Source organism: Notothenia coriiceps, unplaced genomic scaffold (genome assembly GCF_000735185.1).
Source record: "Notothenia coriiceps isolate Sejong01 unplaced genomic scaffold, NC01 NC01_scaffold00019762, whole genome shotgun sequence".
NCBI lineage: Eukaryota > Metazoa > Chordata > Actinopteri > Perciformes > Nototheniidae > Notothenia > Notothenia coriiceps.
Genome location: NW_011352463.1, coordinates 125,920 through 143,086, shown reverse-complemented (window position 1 = coordinate 143,086; position 17,167 = coordinate 125,920). Strand labels below are relative to the sequence as shown.

Below are 17,167 nucleotides of genomic sequence, written 5' to 3'. Positions count from 1 at the left end.
GTGAGACAACTTTTTTCACTAACGTCAGTCTTGAACTTAGCAAAAAACCCCCTAAAAAGTCGTTGCAATTTTCATAGATTTCCGCAACCAGTCACACTCTTTCAATCTGTCAACAGGGGAGGATGGAGAAGGCTGTGGATGGACGGATGTTTTTAACAAAGATAGAAAGAGAAAGGATTGCTACAGTATGTATAGATGGAGCTGAGGAGATGGAAAAAATAAATCAGCAATGAGGGGTACTTTTGAGTTTGAATGTGGCAGCTGCGCTCTTGAGAAATCTGAAATATATATCTGCATATATGTCCCAAAAGCTTTCTTATACAAAACACAAATCCCAGGGACGAAGGTTGCGCAGCTGGCCGGCCTGGAGGTGCAGTTTACGAGCCGTGGTTTTAGTTGGCCATGGTGGAGAAGTACCAGGGGAACCACGGAGAAAAGGCCAAGGTCTGCCCTGGGGGGGACAACGGCTGAGCTAATAAACACACACTCATCCATAAACAACAGACCTCCCGGTAGTGATCCCAACAACTCCTCAGTGACAGAGACATTCCTTAACAGCACCCCTGAAAACAACCGACTTATAGGATGAGGCAATCTGCTTACCAAAAAAAGAAAGAAAAAACAAGAAATGGAGATGAGGAAATAAACAAACAGGTTTCAGTTTCTAGTAGTGAGAGCACAATCCAAGAAAGAGCATCAGGGGAGATGTGTAGGAAAAAAGAGAGAAACACTAAATCTTCCTTTACTGGATGTTATGCATCCCTAAAGACAAAACTAGGAATAAAGCTGCAAGCCTTAAGGAATTTGTATCTTGCTAAGTGATATTGTGTGACTGGCTTTACATGTCAGGCCCCAGGGAAAGGTAATGGAGAGTGTAAATAGGATGAAGGAAAGAAGCACTAGATCACTTCCTACCCTCTCCCAATTCTCCCACTTACTTATACGTCCTCCTGTTTTTGAGTTTCCCTCTCTGAGCTACTCTTATCCAGCTCAATACTTCAAGGGTGGATCTCAATCTCACCATAAGACATTATACCGTAGTTGTGTGTGTTAAATGATGGAGCCTAGGTTTACAAGTTTAAAATAGGGATGTTACGAGTAGGACTTTTTTAGAATTTGCTACCCTACTCCTTTAAAGGTGGGGTATGTAATTTTGGAGAAACCCTCTCGAGTGCGCTAGAATTTGAAAGTACGCAGCCGAAAAAAATCTGCCCCTTCCTTCAGACTTCCTCACAAAGCCCCTCCTCCAACACACACGGACGCGCACATGACCAATGAGGGCACGAGATAAGTTTGTGCCCAGATGGAAGGCTGACAGGCAGGTAGGCCATCCAGTTATTTTAGCCGGGCCGGCTCAGATGATTGGTCGTGCTTTTTAGAGCGCCACGGCTTCCACAGATGAATTTTTTTAATGTATTTATTGTCAAAGCATTTAATATATTCATTGCTATCGGGATGTTAAGAGCATTCCATGGAATATAACAAAAAGTGTTTCTGAAATAAATTACATACCCCACCTTTAAGTGTTTTGTGCTTTCATATATTGAGAAGTTGTGTTGTGTGTGTCGATTTTAAAAGCATTCATAGGTCTTTTATGTTTGTGTTAACTTAGGGTTAGGGTTGAAGTGTGTCAAGACCACCAGTGCGCTTACAGACAAAATCACGACACGTTAATAGATGCAATGTATTATTAAACTACCAAGCTATGTGGTATCCATGTATGGTTGAGGGAGGTGAGAGAAGTGCTACCATTGGCTATAACGGGCGAATATTCAGTTGTTAAATACTCCAGAAAACAATCCTGCAGCAGTATTTGCACAACTAATGGGAGGCAAATATCTGCTACACGTTTGATCTGAACACACCTTTAGGAAGAGCTGCCTTGGGGCTAATGAAGCTGAAATGATGGATCCGGAGCTACTGCTGATATTTTTAAAACCAAACTAAACTAAGTAAAGACACCAGTAAACTGTTAGTAAGTGTCTGCCTGCCATTTTAAGGATAGGTCTATTTTTATAATTGTTTTCTAAGGATTACTTTTGCAGGCTGTCTGTGGATGATAGCTCTGTGACAAGACAACATTCCCTTTTGTGTTTTGATTATACATATTGACAATAGATGGCTTTATTTTCACATTAGATACCTATGCAATGAAGCCAAACTACATCATAGGAAAGAGAGAAACATTGGCTTGTCGTTTTGGCACAGGACTGGAAACAGATATTACAGAAAGTTAATACACCAGCAGATATCAGTTCTCACCATCTCTGGTATTCAGCCCCCCAACCCCACTAACACTGCCAGATCAGTCTTTGGGCAGACACAAATGCCATGCCAGTCTCAACATGTAGAGCCAAGCACTGAGACTGTCAGAGAAAATGAAAAAATAATATAATAATGATAGAAGGAGGGAATACACCTTTGACACGTTCGTAAAAAACGCACTTATTTAGTAATGCTGCAACTCAGGCTTCCTCTCTTAGCTTAAATAGAAAATATGGACACTTTGGAGGCCTCCTGTATACATTAAACATATTTTTAACTACTGTAGGTTTGTGAAAGAGTTGAGGATAACAACGGACAGAAGGGGGCTGGGATGTTGTCTGTATTGAGATTAAGTTTAAAGATGGAAAGAACATTACACAACCCAAAGGGGTTCTTTTAAAGAGTTTTCCCTTTACTGTAGTGCGTTAAAGGTTTTTGTGAATGTAAATGGTCTGCAAAGGCTAAAATCCCTGTGTTCCCTCTCGTGCCTGAAACGCCTCTATTGGTCTCCTTTGTTAAAGTTAAAAGTAAGGTTATGTTTAGTTCAAAGGCCTACAGCTGGGATCAGTGGTTAGGAAATAAATGTAGTTGAGGAAAAGTTTGGAAATAAAAGAAACTGTGAATGTTTGCACAAACCCACACCCAACCACAATATTGGTCAGTATTAGCAAAACAGCAGTAATTTTATTGAGCTCAACATAAAAAGGAGCCAGGGGTTCAAAACCTCCATCAGCCCCATGTCTCCTTGTCAGTGTCGCCCTGACTCTGAAGCGGTGAACTCTCAGCCCTCTGTGTGCAGTGTTAACAGCCTTGGCACCGGAGATGGGCAGTGCCAACACATTACTGCCATCCCTTGTCATTAAGTCCAATCTTTTCATTAGATCCTGTCAATTTCCACTCAGATGCATATTTACAAGCTGGAATACATTAACACTGCATTACGGGTGCTTTTAAGCAGGCCGTAAATGCACTGCTTTACCCGTGAACTCTGGAACTAAAAACTAAAAGCCGGGCTTGTTTTGGATGCAAACATGTTGTTGATGGATTCATAAAGTGTCTGATGCAGGTTTACAGAAGGTTCACCATCTGAGCTGTGCCCACACTTGTTGCCTGAGGTGCCAAGGAAAACTCCAAACCGCAGCTCGTTACATCCTCTCACAGTCATCACAGGAAGACACAGCTTTCCATAGAAGTTTAATGTTACCAATTACACACAGGTGGTGGGTCATTAAGAGGCATGCTCTGCTTGCTATAGGCAATGTCAAAAAAAGGTAAAGCGCCATTTGGTGAAGTGGCTCCAGACAACTTGTAACAGTGTCTCCAATAGTGGCATTAAGAGCTCGTCTGAGGGGCCAACGCAGCAGGGGACCACTCAGTGCAACGGATATGAACCCTGATTAACTGCAAATACATCTCGACAGCTTTGCCTACCTCAGGGATCCAATTATGCTGCTTGTTTATTATTCTCTGCCGTTTATGTAACCTGCTGTTTCACAGTGCTAGCTCTATTAAATATCATAATACCCACCTCAGCTCATAAATCAACCTGAGGTATGCACATTGTGCGTGGGCTTCCAAATACCAGCAGTGGAGCTCCCCATTGAGAGCATTGATTTCACTTTTATAAATATCCTGAGATGGTTCTGCCTGCCTGCCGGCCCACAGGGAGTGTAAACCTCAAATAAACACTGGGAGGAAAAACTCACCAGAGATTTTAAACACATCAACAGGAATAGATAAATCTGAGCTCAGCGTACCGAGACGCTGATAAAAACTTCATTACTTTGGCCGGCAACCTATGTCCCAGTTAAAGCTGAAGAATGTGGGTACAGCTAAGCATAGCTTGGCTGGTATGAGCAGTGTAAACTTCCACAGCTACACCTCAGAATGACTTACCACATACTGCCGGAGGAATCCCTCTCTCCGAAGGCGCTGTAGGATCCATCCTGCCGCTTATAGGTCAATTGTCTCTGGTAGCCTGGAGGCGAAAGAGCAATAGAGAGTTGCTGGGAGGGAAAGAATAGTTCCTCAAAATAAGGGAGAAATTCCAAAGATAAATGAAGACAAGCTCCAACTGAACATTTCCATGACTGCAGATGCTTAGTTTTACCGTCTCTTACCACTGCGACTGTTAACAGTTTCTCTGATGTTGGGTGCTAGAAAAAGGTTTAGTTAGAGTTGTCGAGTAAGTCTTGCAAGGGTAAGTGAAGAAAGTAGAGGAAGTGGAGTAAATGTTGCCAAGGCTCCTTGGTTACACAAACACAGTTCATTATCCAAGCAAAACTTTGTTTCAGTTGTTTCCAGAAAAAAAATCGACTTTCCAACAAATTAGAGAACATTGCTTCCGCTCAGCATTAAGTCACTTGGTCAGAGTCAGGCCAGAGGGGATTGGACTTGATGGGACTCATGCTACACTCAGAGGGCTAAATGAACAATTAGCCAACTAATTGGAAGTAGGTCAGCAGGATTCGAGGAATGTGTTTGAGAAATGTTAGTACTAATGAACAAAAACTTAACCCATATCTTTACTTCACAAACATACAAGTCATAGAACAAGAAGTAAAACAAGACTAAAAGACAACTTTTTTAATCTTCGTGAGGAGCTCATCTTTAATCCACTGCGGTACATGAGCATTCATAGTTTATTCTAAGGGTGCAATGTGTTATGAAAATCAGAAGTAGGTTTGGTTTCTGTACCTTGGAGCAGGTAGTCAGTGGCTTCGTTCTCAACGTCAGCGGTGAGCTGCCGGGTTTTCCGCAGGTACTTCAGAACAAAGACGTTGGGGGCGAAGTGGATCATGTTCTGCTCCCCACAGCCGAAGGGCAGCCGCAGCAGCTTGTCCAGGTTGTTAAGAGTCGGCCCCATCACGTCCCCTGATCCAGGTGCACACAGAAACAATACATAAAACGCATGTAAGCTTTACTGATATAAGCAAAGGCTTTAAGGCTTTAAAAGGATGCAGTGTAATGAAGCTAATACAAGGCTCAGGGTTGAATTTAGTGTTTACCAATCAAGGTTCGTTGGGCAAGATGCTTACACTGTAGCTGTGTGTATGACATTGAAACCTTTGAACCTTGAACCTTTGAACCTTTGACCCTTAATTTCTCCTGTAAGCATGTAGTAGTATTTCATGTATTCTAATGCAATTTAAAAAGTTTACCAATCATAAACGCTGTGGCCTTCTCAGATCCGGGCACCATGTTGTGTGGGACCCCCAGAGTGAAGGCCTCATTGTGGTTCTCATCAGAGTCTTCCTTCCTCCAGATCTTAAACTCCCCGACTGACCCCCAGCCTGTTGAGAAGCCAATGTGACGAACCTGGATGGACAAACCAATTACTTTTAAAAGGAATCTGTAAAGATGAAATGCAAATAGTATATAAAATGCCATAAAAGAGTCGAACCTGTCCGTGGAATTGGCCGACCCACTGCAGGATCACTGAGTCATTTGATGGATGTAAACCGTGGCCCACCTGCAGAGAGAAAAGCACACAGGCTGAACAAACATATAGCAGTCCAGGAGAAATCATTATGAAGCCACTTTAAAAAGTAACTGCAGCTTTCTTTGGACTCCCCTCATGCTAATGATGTCCTTCTGCCAAGTGTTGGTCACCCACCTCCCACACACACACATCACAAACATACAAACACACCCATGTAGAGCACATTTCCTCTACTAGAGTTACATTGCGTAATCATACTAAACGAAAGGCCCACAGCTCATTCAACCCCGAAATGCCATCGTCCCCAGGAAAATAACTGCTGTTGGGTTGTAATACGCAGGCTTTTTAACTGCCGCCTCTGGTGAATGGTGCGAGGATAATGCTGTGCCAGCCACTGAGTGCCATGGATCACTGAGTGTCCTCACTGACATCGGCCCGTTAAGCGTGACCTTACAGGAAGCCATGCCAGTAAAAGTGGCGCCAGTCCTCCTAACACACAGACCCCATGGCCTGCTGGGTCCTTTTCACTCTCTCCTCTTTGTGTCTTTGTGGCATCCGCCTATGATCTAAACACAAATCTGTTGCACTTGTTGCTGCAGGAGGTTTTATCTCTCTATGTTCTCATCTGTTTACATGATCAACATTCAATTCATTGCTGCCAGTCTATGACACTAAAATAATTCAGCTATTTATCGAAACCCTGACCTGGACGAACATGTATTGTGATAATTAATCTTTCAATGGAATAGTATTGGGATCAACATTTGTTCATAATCATTTATTGAGATTTCATGACACCTAATGATTACCTAAATTACAATCACAATAACATCATTTCTCAAATTCTCCAAAAATGTAATGTGAAATAGTTTGAGGGACTATCATTTGAAGAATTTTATTTGTATACACATTATCACTCAGTTTATTGTGATGACTCCTTCGTGCCTTCAGCCAAGAACTCTGCTAACGGAAAACCCCAGTTTAGTTTAAACAAACTCTTGCTTAATCTGATTTGCGTGTGTGTGTGTGTGTGTGTGTGTGTGTGTGTGTGTGTGTGTGTGTGTGTGTGTGTGTGTGTGTGTGTGTGTGTGTGTGTGTGTGTGTGTGTGTGTAAACATGGTCTGTGTATAGCTGGAAATATTTATCCATTTTGCAATAATTTCTTAATATATTGATAAAACACTTGACTACTAGACGAACTCAAAGATCTGTTTGACTAAGGCACATTCCCTAACCGCCCCCCACACCCTACCCCTCCGTTTGCGCGTTCACGCGGAGGGTCCGCCATATTGAGGGCTGTTCCAAACCAACGAGTGTGGAGCGGGAGTGGGCTATCAAGCCCTCAAACAGCGAGTCTGCAGCGGTGCTGACCTGAGACCGGTCTCTACCTGACCGGAGTCACGCTGTGTGTGTCCGTCAGGTAGTAGTTCCAGCAAACACATACTGATAAACTGCGATGTTAACAACCTCATGATAACCTCATATATGTTTTAACTTAGGATCATACCTGTGTTTAGTCTAGAAAAAGGTAAATGTGTGCATTTTATTATAAAGTTGTGTATATTTACAGACTGTTGCAAAAACTAAGAAGCTTATAAACATCAGGTTTAAAACTAAAAGAGCTTTGAAACACAATGAAAGATGTTTGGAGTTTTATTTGTAGTTATTAATTTACATTTTTTGTCAAAGAGATGCTGATTTGAAACCGTTGTTACATACAGTTACGGCATTTCCTGTTTCTGCCGGAGGGAGGGGAGGCCGTCCCAAAGCTTGCTGCTGTATTTATACCCTCCATCTGACAGGAGGGAGCCTCGTTGAGCTGCGAGTGTGGCTACAGACGGAGTTCACTCCGTCACAGAGGGGTAGGGTCGAGGGAGTGGTTTGGGATTGGGCCTATAAGCTTACTTAATTGATGCTATATTAATGTATTGGATAACAAGAAAACATTCTACATTGTGATATGTACCAACTGATAGAAGATTTTGGCCCAGCCCTACCCCTGATACTCGGTACTGGAGAAGGACTTCTTCACAATGTATATACAATGCTTTATTTTAAAGTTCTTGTTAGAGTTATTTATTGTGTTGTAATATTTACATTGGCTATTGTTTTTTACTTGTACTTGTTTTATGGTGTGTGAGCTGTGCTGTGTGATGTGTTTTGTTTGTTTATTTAACTGTACAGCACTTTGGTCTGGAGGTTATAAAGTGCTTTATAAATAAAGCTGTATTGTATTGTATTGATTGAAGATTCAATCCATGGTAACTCGGTTGCAGTTGAATTTTGAGTTCATTTTTTTTGTTTCGTTGGAGGACAAAATGCCAGCTCTTTGGTCTCCTCACCTGCACCACGCCTCCCTTCCAGCTGATCCAGAAGCTGCGGAACTCGTCCCAGGAGAGGAGTCCCGGTGTGGCCGCAGAGATCAGAGGCTCGCCCATCTTCCCCAGTGAGATCCAGGAGCGAGTGTTCTGCCTTCCCCCCAGCACGATCTCCAGCATCTCAGCACTGTCGTGGGGGCTGGCGGAGAGGGCGAAGTGGGCGTCGTTGTGGGTCTTCACTGCCACCTGGAACTGGTTCATCTTGGCCGGCTTTTTCACATACTGATACTCGTACTTGTTGGGGGTGGAAATGTGGATTCTCTCTGAGAAAGTAAAGATATTCACACTCTTAAACCCAGGTATTGTGTACTTATAGCTGTGACAGTGCACTAGTATTGAATTCATGCGTATATATCAATTAAAGAAATGTATTTAGTGTGATTATACAGCAGGCAAACTAGGATCTTACATTAGTCTCCTAAAATGTTCAAATAATTATACAATATCAGGAAAATACATCCACACTGACCATTGGGACAGAAGAAGACACTGTAGGTGTATTCCCTGGGAAGGCCTTCTGGCTGCAAGGAGATTAAAGGAAGACAAAGAAAGTTAAAAAGTGGGAAAAATTAAGATAATAATAAAGGTTTTTGACGTATTATCTCAACCCAATTTCTGCATTATATTGAATCATTTAAAAACATATAAAGCAAGTTTTCTCCATCTCAAATACGTGCTCTCTTACCTCCACTTGGACGGTCCTGCGAACATAATCCAGACCAATCGGAGTTCTTCTATCTTCCACATCATTACTGGTTTTGCCGGCCTGCATTCCATCAGCACAGCAGCTCGGTTCACTGTAGGCGATGGCGCGGGCTATCGGGACGGCACAAAAACGATATAAGCTTTCCTTATTCAAATTATATCACAGCAAAAATGTCTTCCCATTGGTTGTTTGGAATGGTCAAACTATTGTGACTCCCCGTGGCTTTTTTCCACCATATATGTAGTATTTGTTCAATCTAAAATGCTAACAGTAGACCTGGGAGCACTGGGGCTGAGAACGTCCCTTTAAATCTGTCTGCCTCAAGTTTCTTTGAAGTTGTAGTGAAATTATTTCTTATTATCAAAACAAAGTATTTCTTAGCACTTTGTGAATACTAAGAGAAAACAGTTTGGACCTTTGCCAAAGAGATCTTTCAGCTCCTCCCATGCAAAGGGTCTAACACTCACTCTGTATGGGTTGCTTCAATAAACCAATATTTACGTATCATAAAATCTGCAACATTTCAATGGATTTGTGAAACATAAAAAAGTATAAAGTAAATACAAGTTGCTCTTTATTGGGGAATTTAACGGAAAAATGTATCATAGTGTTGCCGAATTTGAAGTGAAGTCTAACATGACTAATACCACAACAAGGCCATATCTGTTACGTCATGTGTGGTCATCAACATACGATACACAGGACAACATGTCTGTAAGAGGACTCCATGTTCTCCTGCCTGGGAGGACATTGGAAATGTGGCCCCGTGCCACTGGCGTCTCTTTGTGTGTGTGAACTGAGAGGGAAACACAAGGGGCCAGGGGACAAGGAGCGGGCCGTGGGGGGCCCATTGACCACCATTGACCTGCAAACTCATCAACATGCCACTGAGTGTCACAGCATAGCTCCGGCTGCCCCCCCACTGCCGGCCTGCTTTGTTCTCACATGCGTTGAGCAGGGGACTGTTTGTAACTGTGTGTGGGGGACCTGATCACACACAGCTCGGCCCCTCGGCTCTTTAAAGTCAAAGGCTTGCCTTTTTGTGAGGCATCACACTGAGCGCACCGACATCCGGGTGAAAGGCTGATATTTCTTTCAAGTGCTGCGCCACTTAAGAGCTCCAATTATGCAATGTCCATTATGCAGCACAATCTAATCTTGTTTTGCTTTGTGTCAAGTTTCTATTTTAGTACTGTCTTTCTCCAAATGTTTTGTCTTAAGTGTAAGCCTTTGTGTTCTATTATCTTATGACTGATGAAAATGTAGATAAGAACAAAGGCCTCCTTTCTGTTCATGTATTGAAAGATAAGGAAAGTCTATATAATTGTTGCAGTAATTAAACTGCTACCAGTTCCTTTGATCTTTTATGCTAACAGTGAAAATACATGCCGGGAGACCATACATTTCTCAAACGTGTTCACATCGTATAAAAGGTTTCATATCTATTATTTTTGTTTATTTATTTATCATTAGAAATGCAATGGCACCTGCTTTCTTCCATTTAATCCCCATTAAAGTTTTATTGTGGCCACCATTTTAGGTGGTTGTTAAATTATACAGATTGTAAATTTGTAATTTGTGAAATATGCTATAAAAAAATGACTTGGCTCTAATACCTGTGATGTTTGCAGACCCCAGTTCAGTGAAAGACAGCACAATGGATGTGGGTGTCGCCTCTCCAGGAGCAACACACTTCTTCCTGGTCAGGTGGTGCTTTCCAGGGTGGCCGATAAACTTTATGCCTTTTGGGACGGAGACTTTAACATGAACCTGTGGGAAGAGAGGAGAGGAGACAAATCAGAGGTAATGGATCTCCTCTGACAACTACAGTGATATCATTTCTGCCGGCACGCCCCTCCCTCATATAGCGTGTGCTCCTCAAAGCTCGGAAAGCGAGGGAGAATTTTTAAATCACATTGTGGATTTTCCATGCTGTCTGACTCATGCTTCTCGAGCTCCCTGAAGGATTAAGTTTCACTCATCGTCCAATTTTCACAGAGGCTCAGTAATGCGGAGGGATCTTTTAACTGTTCTTTATCCACACGCCACAAGTCGTAAATAACTGAGCAGAAAATATAGGAATCACATGTTGCTGGGACGGACATCAAAGGAAGGGCTACTCTGGTTTGTATATTCACCTAACATGACATCAGGGCAGCACACGCACAGGCCATTTAACGGGCTCATCTGCAAACACCATGATGTCATGTGAGAGGAGCACAGGATGGACCGATTTAAGGCCAGGACGGAGCTTAAAGGGCTACAAAGAGAGCCTTCAACATACTTCCAAGCTAATCTAATAATTTCACATTAAAAAACCACCTGCGCTTCCTTTGGCTTCATCTTTTAGTCCGTGAGAACCAATAGACCTCTACCAACAATCATTCCATAACAAGCCTTGCTTTGATTATCAAAACGTTTTGACATCACCGATGAGGCACATCATGTGTTTTTAGGTTGGTTTCCAGCACCTGGTAGAGGCTCTGTGTCTCCTCTGATCTACAACACATTTTCACAACTGAGGATTTATTTTGTGGTTTAAATTGTTAAGCCCTTCGACAAGTTTGTAATTTAGGCTGTAGGAAGCAACTGATTTCACTTTCCCACTTCAGGAGACAGCCTATGTCATCTACGCATGTCTTTAAACTGTGAACATCTACTTGCTGAGACTTCCCACTTGCTTGAAGTGACATCACATTGTGTTGTTACTTGTTTCTTTAGTAGTTTAACCCTTTTTCTGACACATTTGATTTGTACATTTCCCATGCCATCCCATTTCATCTTTTTTGATGCTAACTCCCATTTTCCTTTCAGGAAGGGTGAAGACTTTCAATTTGACTTCTCTGGTACTTATGACATGAACAGGGATATATTTTCATTTGACAGTGAGGAGCTTGACAAAAAATACCTGTTGAGCCCCACACATGTAAGAAGGCAATGTAATAACACTTTCACAACCAAACCTTTCAAATATGAAAAGCCAATGGGGATAATATGACCTAGAATTACGTATTATATATTTCACACATTTAACTATCTGTAAAAAAACCTGCTTAAAGATAAAAACATTTTTCCAAACTAACATTTAGTTAGAAAAATTAATTTGAAGATCTTTGTCAGTTAAATCTAACGCACTTTAATAGCTTCTAAATACTTTTTCAGAATTTTCATAACCTGCAAAAAACTTTTAAACCTTCTTTTGAAAAATGCCTCACAGTTTTGTATGTTAAGGGCTAAAACATGATTATGGCACTTTGATATCTACCCCTGTAGACCTGAGAGGTGGAACCCATGTCCACTTCAGTATGTTTTTTGAGATAAATAATGTAAGATAAGTACTGTGTGAAGGCAACTGCTGATGAGCCTTAATGTACACATGCTGCAGCGTCTAAAGGTAACTTGTTTCTTGTTGATCTGACCTCTCATTCACCATCTTACCTCGGCACAGGATGGTAGATAGTTGTAGACGGTGAGGGGAACTTTGGTCTGCTCCCCTCTGATTAAACGGTAGGGCAAGGTGAAGTCAACGAAGAAGGGCTTGAAGGTCCGAAGCTCAGCTCTCTTTGCTAAACCGAGCCCCTTCTCCTCCGACAGGCCGATGGCTTCGGTCACCCAGGTGGTGATCGAGTCCGGTACCTCCAATCTCAGCTCGGCCTCCCCGCTCTCAGAGCTGTGAGTTACACATGTACAACTTGAGTGGCAAATTTAGTTGGAGAGAAAATAGTTTGAGCATCTTTTCATTAAGCAATAACAAGGCGCAGACTACAAAGATGTGTTTGATGATGGCAGATCACTTTTATGTGAGTAGCACCTGTGTCAACACCAACACCTGCACCAATGTAAGTACAGTAAACACGCTCAAATGGATAAGTGGTGGGGGATAGTCAGGTGTTGACCGGATCTGTTTCTCTGGATGAAATGGACTGACTCATTAATGGCAAATTTCATGTTGGTGTTGGCAAACGGTCGCAGGATATCATAAAAGTTGAAATACTCAATGCAGGCTGTTTCTTTTGATCAAAGTTGCCCAAAACCTACTTTAATAGACTTTTAAAGGGAAATCAGAGCTTTGGAGTTTGCAGGAAATTAGGCAGAACTGAAGTCCGATCCAAAGGAATCAAGCATATGGAAATCTATGGGCAGTTCATTTACATTGGCTGAAAATGAATGGACGGAGCTGTTTAGTGACAGTCCGTTCCAAGGTCGCCCAGTTTAAATGAGGCCCATTCACACCCAGAGGGGGAAAATACGGGACCTTTCCTCTCTCAAATCTCCCATCTTCACTCGCTGCTTTTTAACCCCAACTCCCAATCTTCCCTACCAACTTCCTCCTCTCATTTCGTGTTTTTCTTACGATTAGCTACGAAACGATAAGACACGATACAAAACGATAGATTACGATACGATATGAAACATTGTGATATGAAACATTACGATATGAAACATTAACATATGTTATGATACGATACATTACCATATGATACTTTACGATACGACACATTACCATACGTTATTATACGATACTTTACGATACGATACATTACCATGCCATACAATGCGATAATACTATACAATATGATATGAAACATTACGATATGATAAAACTTGATTGTCAGGTAAAGTATAACGTTTTTCATGCATCACAAGCAGCACCTTTTGCAACATGAACATGAAAAATAATTTAAACAAACAAAGAAACATTAATCAAACCACTTTCTTCTCACAGAATCACACTTAGCTAACGAGTTTGGTTTTCTATGCTCTGAAGCCATGCAGATCAGGTTATTTTATTTGGTACAAGACTTAAAATAAATAACGTCTTTTAAGTCCATTATAGTCAAGTGCCATGTAACTAATTCCCCTCGAACATGCTTTCTTATCTCAGTTGAATCTGAAATAGCAGGAGTGATCACAAATGCTGCAAATAATTTCCCTTTGTGTGTCTGAACAGTTTAGTCCAGTACAAGCCATAGCTTCAGTTTAAAACAATTCTGACTGTTTAAGACAGCTTTAGACTTATTGTTATGACAGGTCTCAGTGTGAAGGGAAGATTTTAAAACAGTAAGAAATAATAACGACAATATTTCTCATATCTAGATTTGTCTCTTCGGAACTCCCTTTTCTTTTCGGTTCCTGTTTCATCCTTTTCGGTTTTTGCTCCTCTCCACTCGGACCACCAGATTGTGACTAAATCCCACATGAGTTTATACAAGATGGTGCATCTGATCTGCCAAATGCATGTAACACGCAGACACTCACACCCAGTTGAGATATGTATACAAAAGATTGAAATACCTGACGTTGAGGCAGTGCCACACCCAAGTCTCTGGGAAAAATGTACGCCTTCGCTTCTCTGCTCTGCAACCAAAACACAAGCTGACATCAATAAAGGGTTTCAGCTGCTCACAATAAAACAACACCAGCATGGGAAAATGTATCATTGTGAATTCCACAGTGACAATCTCTAAGTAACGTCATTTGTTTACTGTTCATCACTAAAAAGAGAAGTGTTCGTGCCATTAAGGAATGTGGACCAACAACAAACTCATTTATTTTGTCATGTTTATGTCTTTTGTGTGACATCACTCATTTTAGATACCTTTGTTCAACCCCGGCATGACAAACACTGACATGAGTATTACTTTAATATCATTCTAGGAGCATTAAGTAATTATTGTTCTCACATGAGTTCTCTTTCAGAAAAGCAGATGTTAATTAACTGTGTGTGGTCCAGACTAAGATCACAGTGGATTTTCTTCAATAACTTGTTTTGACTGTCTTTCACAATTAGGGAGATTGGAATAAGTATCAGAGGCATTTTAAAAGTAATATATTCAAATAGAGGGACCCTTCATAGTTAGACACATAAAGGGGGCCACCCTGACAAAGGAAGCTGGGAAAGACTGTAGGCTTCATTTATTAAAGAGCCTTTACTTTAACAACAAATACATTATCTCGTGACACACATTATCAAACAGTTAACTCTCTGTTGATATTCAATGAGATTTAGTCAACTTTGATTAACAATTATTTTTGAAATATTTGTATTTTTCCTTGTTTTAGTTAGTATTTTTGTGATTTTCTATTTTTAAATGTAGTTTTTTTATTTTGTAAATGATGTAAACACATGCTGCTTGTGTGCTGATATGTTTTAACCTCTGACTGAAAATAAAGGTTTAACTTTCAGTTTGTCTTGTGTTGTCTGTCAGATAATTAAAGCAATTTCTGTGCTATAAAAACAAAGCTTTTTTATTATTCCAAATACTTATTTCTTTTAACTTTGAGATAGAAACGTATAAACTTCTAGATGCCAGTCAAGAACACTTTTCACACATCACAGTTATAGTGGGGCTTCACTTGTTGACTTCTCTACGGCAGGTTGTTTACCTGGCTGTGGGTCGAGAGTGCATGGCGGCCACTAAGGTGGAGGAGTGCGGCTGGAAGGCGGGGACGGCCTCGTCCGTGTACATGCCTCCACTCTGCCGGTGGTTCAGACTCACCATGTCTGTCATCACCACCAGCCCGGTTTCCTGTGGTAAACAAAGAGAGACATTAAAACACACACAAAAAGGATATGTTGAATATGGCTAATCTATTTGGAGAATTGTAAGCTGGATGTGCTTTTATTGTATTTTTGTTGAATTTTTTACTTTGCAAATGTAATTATATTCTTGGTCTGTACTTTAAACTGATTTCTAGTAACGGCACACTTTTTATTTCATTTGTTTTTTTAACATTATTTAGTCATCTGCCGTATGTCTAATGTTGGGTGATATTCGGTTGTGTTTGTGTAATGTGATAAATGTAAACAAATCAATAAACACAAAAAACACACAAATTATTTCTTTTTTTTTTGTTATGCCCATAGCCTCACTAAATGCTCTATAACTAAGAGTGATTCTCACTGAGAAAGCGAAGCGTGCGTCCTTGGTGATGTCCCAGTGCCACGGGAACACAGAGGAGCGTCGTCGTCTCCGTGACGACAGCCCGGGCCACCAGAAGTGTCCGTCATCTTTGGGAATCCCGAAGGCATCCGAGACGTCAAAATCTGCCAGCTCTTTGAACACCTGCACACGGGAAACACTTTGAGAGACTGAGGTTGTGGCTCAGGGTGTAAATGGACTTCTAGCATCAGATGAATTAGTGGTTCGATTCCCCCCATCCAAGTCAACATGTCAAAGTGTTCTTGGCCAAGATACTTAACCCCAAATTGCTTCATTAGCTATGTCTATGGTATTGAAGTGTATGGAAGTCATTTTGGTTCAAATTGTCAGATGAAATGTAATGTTATGTAGGATTCTATAAAATATCTAGTCACTTTTTGTAAGTGGACATAATTAAATATCACTGAAAACGTTGGACTGACCTTGTCTGGACTGAGCTGGAAGTCAGGCTTTAACAGATAAAGGCTCTTATCCACCGTGGCCACACACACACAGGAGCCTTTTTCTCCGCGGACACGCAGAGTCACAGGATCTCCGGGCAAAGTCTCGTTAGATGACAGGGAAACAGAAACCTGCAAACGAATCAACACAATTCAATGCACAATACTTTAACCAACATTTGCTTTGATATGGACTAGCCTGCATTTATAAAACAAGTTTTTTTTAGTTGTTCTCATCTACCTAATCTGGCAGTAGAGATGCAACTTACTATGATAGTTGTTTATTAATCAGCTGATTCATTTTATTTTCTGTAAATAAAATCCTTGCATTTGAAAGATGGAGCCAAACATTTATATAAAAAGGTATTTTTTGGGAGAGTGCGTTTTATTTGAGATGCATCATTGACAGGGGGAGACAGACGGGATGACGAAAGGAATGATCCTACGTACTTGGACCAAGAAAAATCCCCTAAAATCCAGATTCCAATAGATTTTAATTCTGATAAATGGCATGAATAACAAAATACATTCTTAAAGTTGCTGTTGATTTACTCTTGATCTCTTTCATTAATCAACTCGCTAAATGCTTCAGCCCTAGTTGGCAGTGTTGCGTGTTAGTTCCTACGCAGGAATGTGTGTTTCCTATACATTAGACACATTTCCATCCTATAGTGTTAAATTGTCAGATGTGGTGGGAAACATAAGGCCAGAGAGTGGAAAACTACAGGCTCTGAAGGAGGGGAGGGACGGTGAGAGTCGGCTGTAAACTTTCACACGTCAAAAGTGTTTTTCAGCAGCGCGCAGTCACAAATTAGCTCCGTTAATCGGTTCCGCTGCCCTCCTTTCACCACCTTGTAACCTGTCATCCTCCGCTGTCACGACCCCGCTCATCTGCCTGCGGCCCGTAGCGCTCTGTCTCATCATGCCCTCAGAACCCCTCCTCCAACACACACTCACAAACACTCACTCACGGAGAGTGTTGTAATGGCATA

The 17,167-nt window shown here is 41.3% G+C and overlaps 1 protein-coding gene across 1 annotated transcript in view; it reads right to left on the bottom strand.

Moving 5' to 3' along the window:
- Positions 1 to 17,167, bottom strand: part of cpamd8 (C3 and PZP like alpha-2-macroglobulin domain containing 8) — a 48,120-nt gene that overhangs the window by 17,899 nt on the left and 13,054 nt on the right. The window contains exons 16-28 of the mRNA XM_010779039.1: positions 16,158 to 16,307; positions 15,697 to 15,858; positions 15,179 to 15,321; positions 14,087 to 14,149; positions 12,230 to 12,461; positions 10,408 to 10,561; positions 8,771 to 8,901; positions 8,555 to 8,606; positions 8,050 to 8,348; positions 5,669 to 5,737; positions 5,427 to 5,583; positions 4,963 to 5,139; positions 4,162 to 4,243 (exon numbers count right to left, since the gene is read on the bottom strand). Of these exons, the coding sequence (XP_010777341.1) occupies positions 4,162 to 4,243; positions 4,963 to 5,139; positions 5,427 to 5,583; positions 5,669 to 5,737; positions 8,050 to 8,348; positions 8,555 to 8,606; positions 8,771 to 8,901; positions 10,408 to 10,561; positions 12,230 to 12,461; positions 14,087 to 14,149; positions 15,179 to 15,321; positions 15,697 to 15,858; positions 16,158 to 16,307 (1,871 nt within the window). The remainder of the gene's footprint in view (positions 1 to 4,161; positions 4,244 to 4,962; positions 5,140 to 5,426; positions 5,584 to 5,668; positions 5,738 to 8,049; positions 8,349 to 8,554; positions 8,607 to 8,770; positions 8,902 to 10,407; positions 10,562 to 12,229; positions 12,462 to 14,086; positions 14,150 to 15,178; positions 15,322 to 15,696; positions 15,859 to 16,157; positions 16,308 to 17,167) is intronic.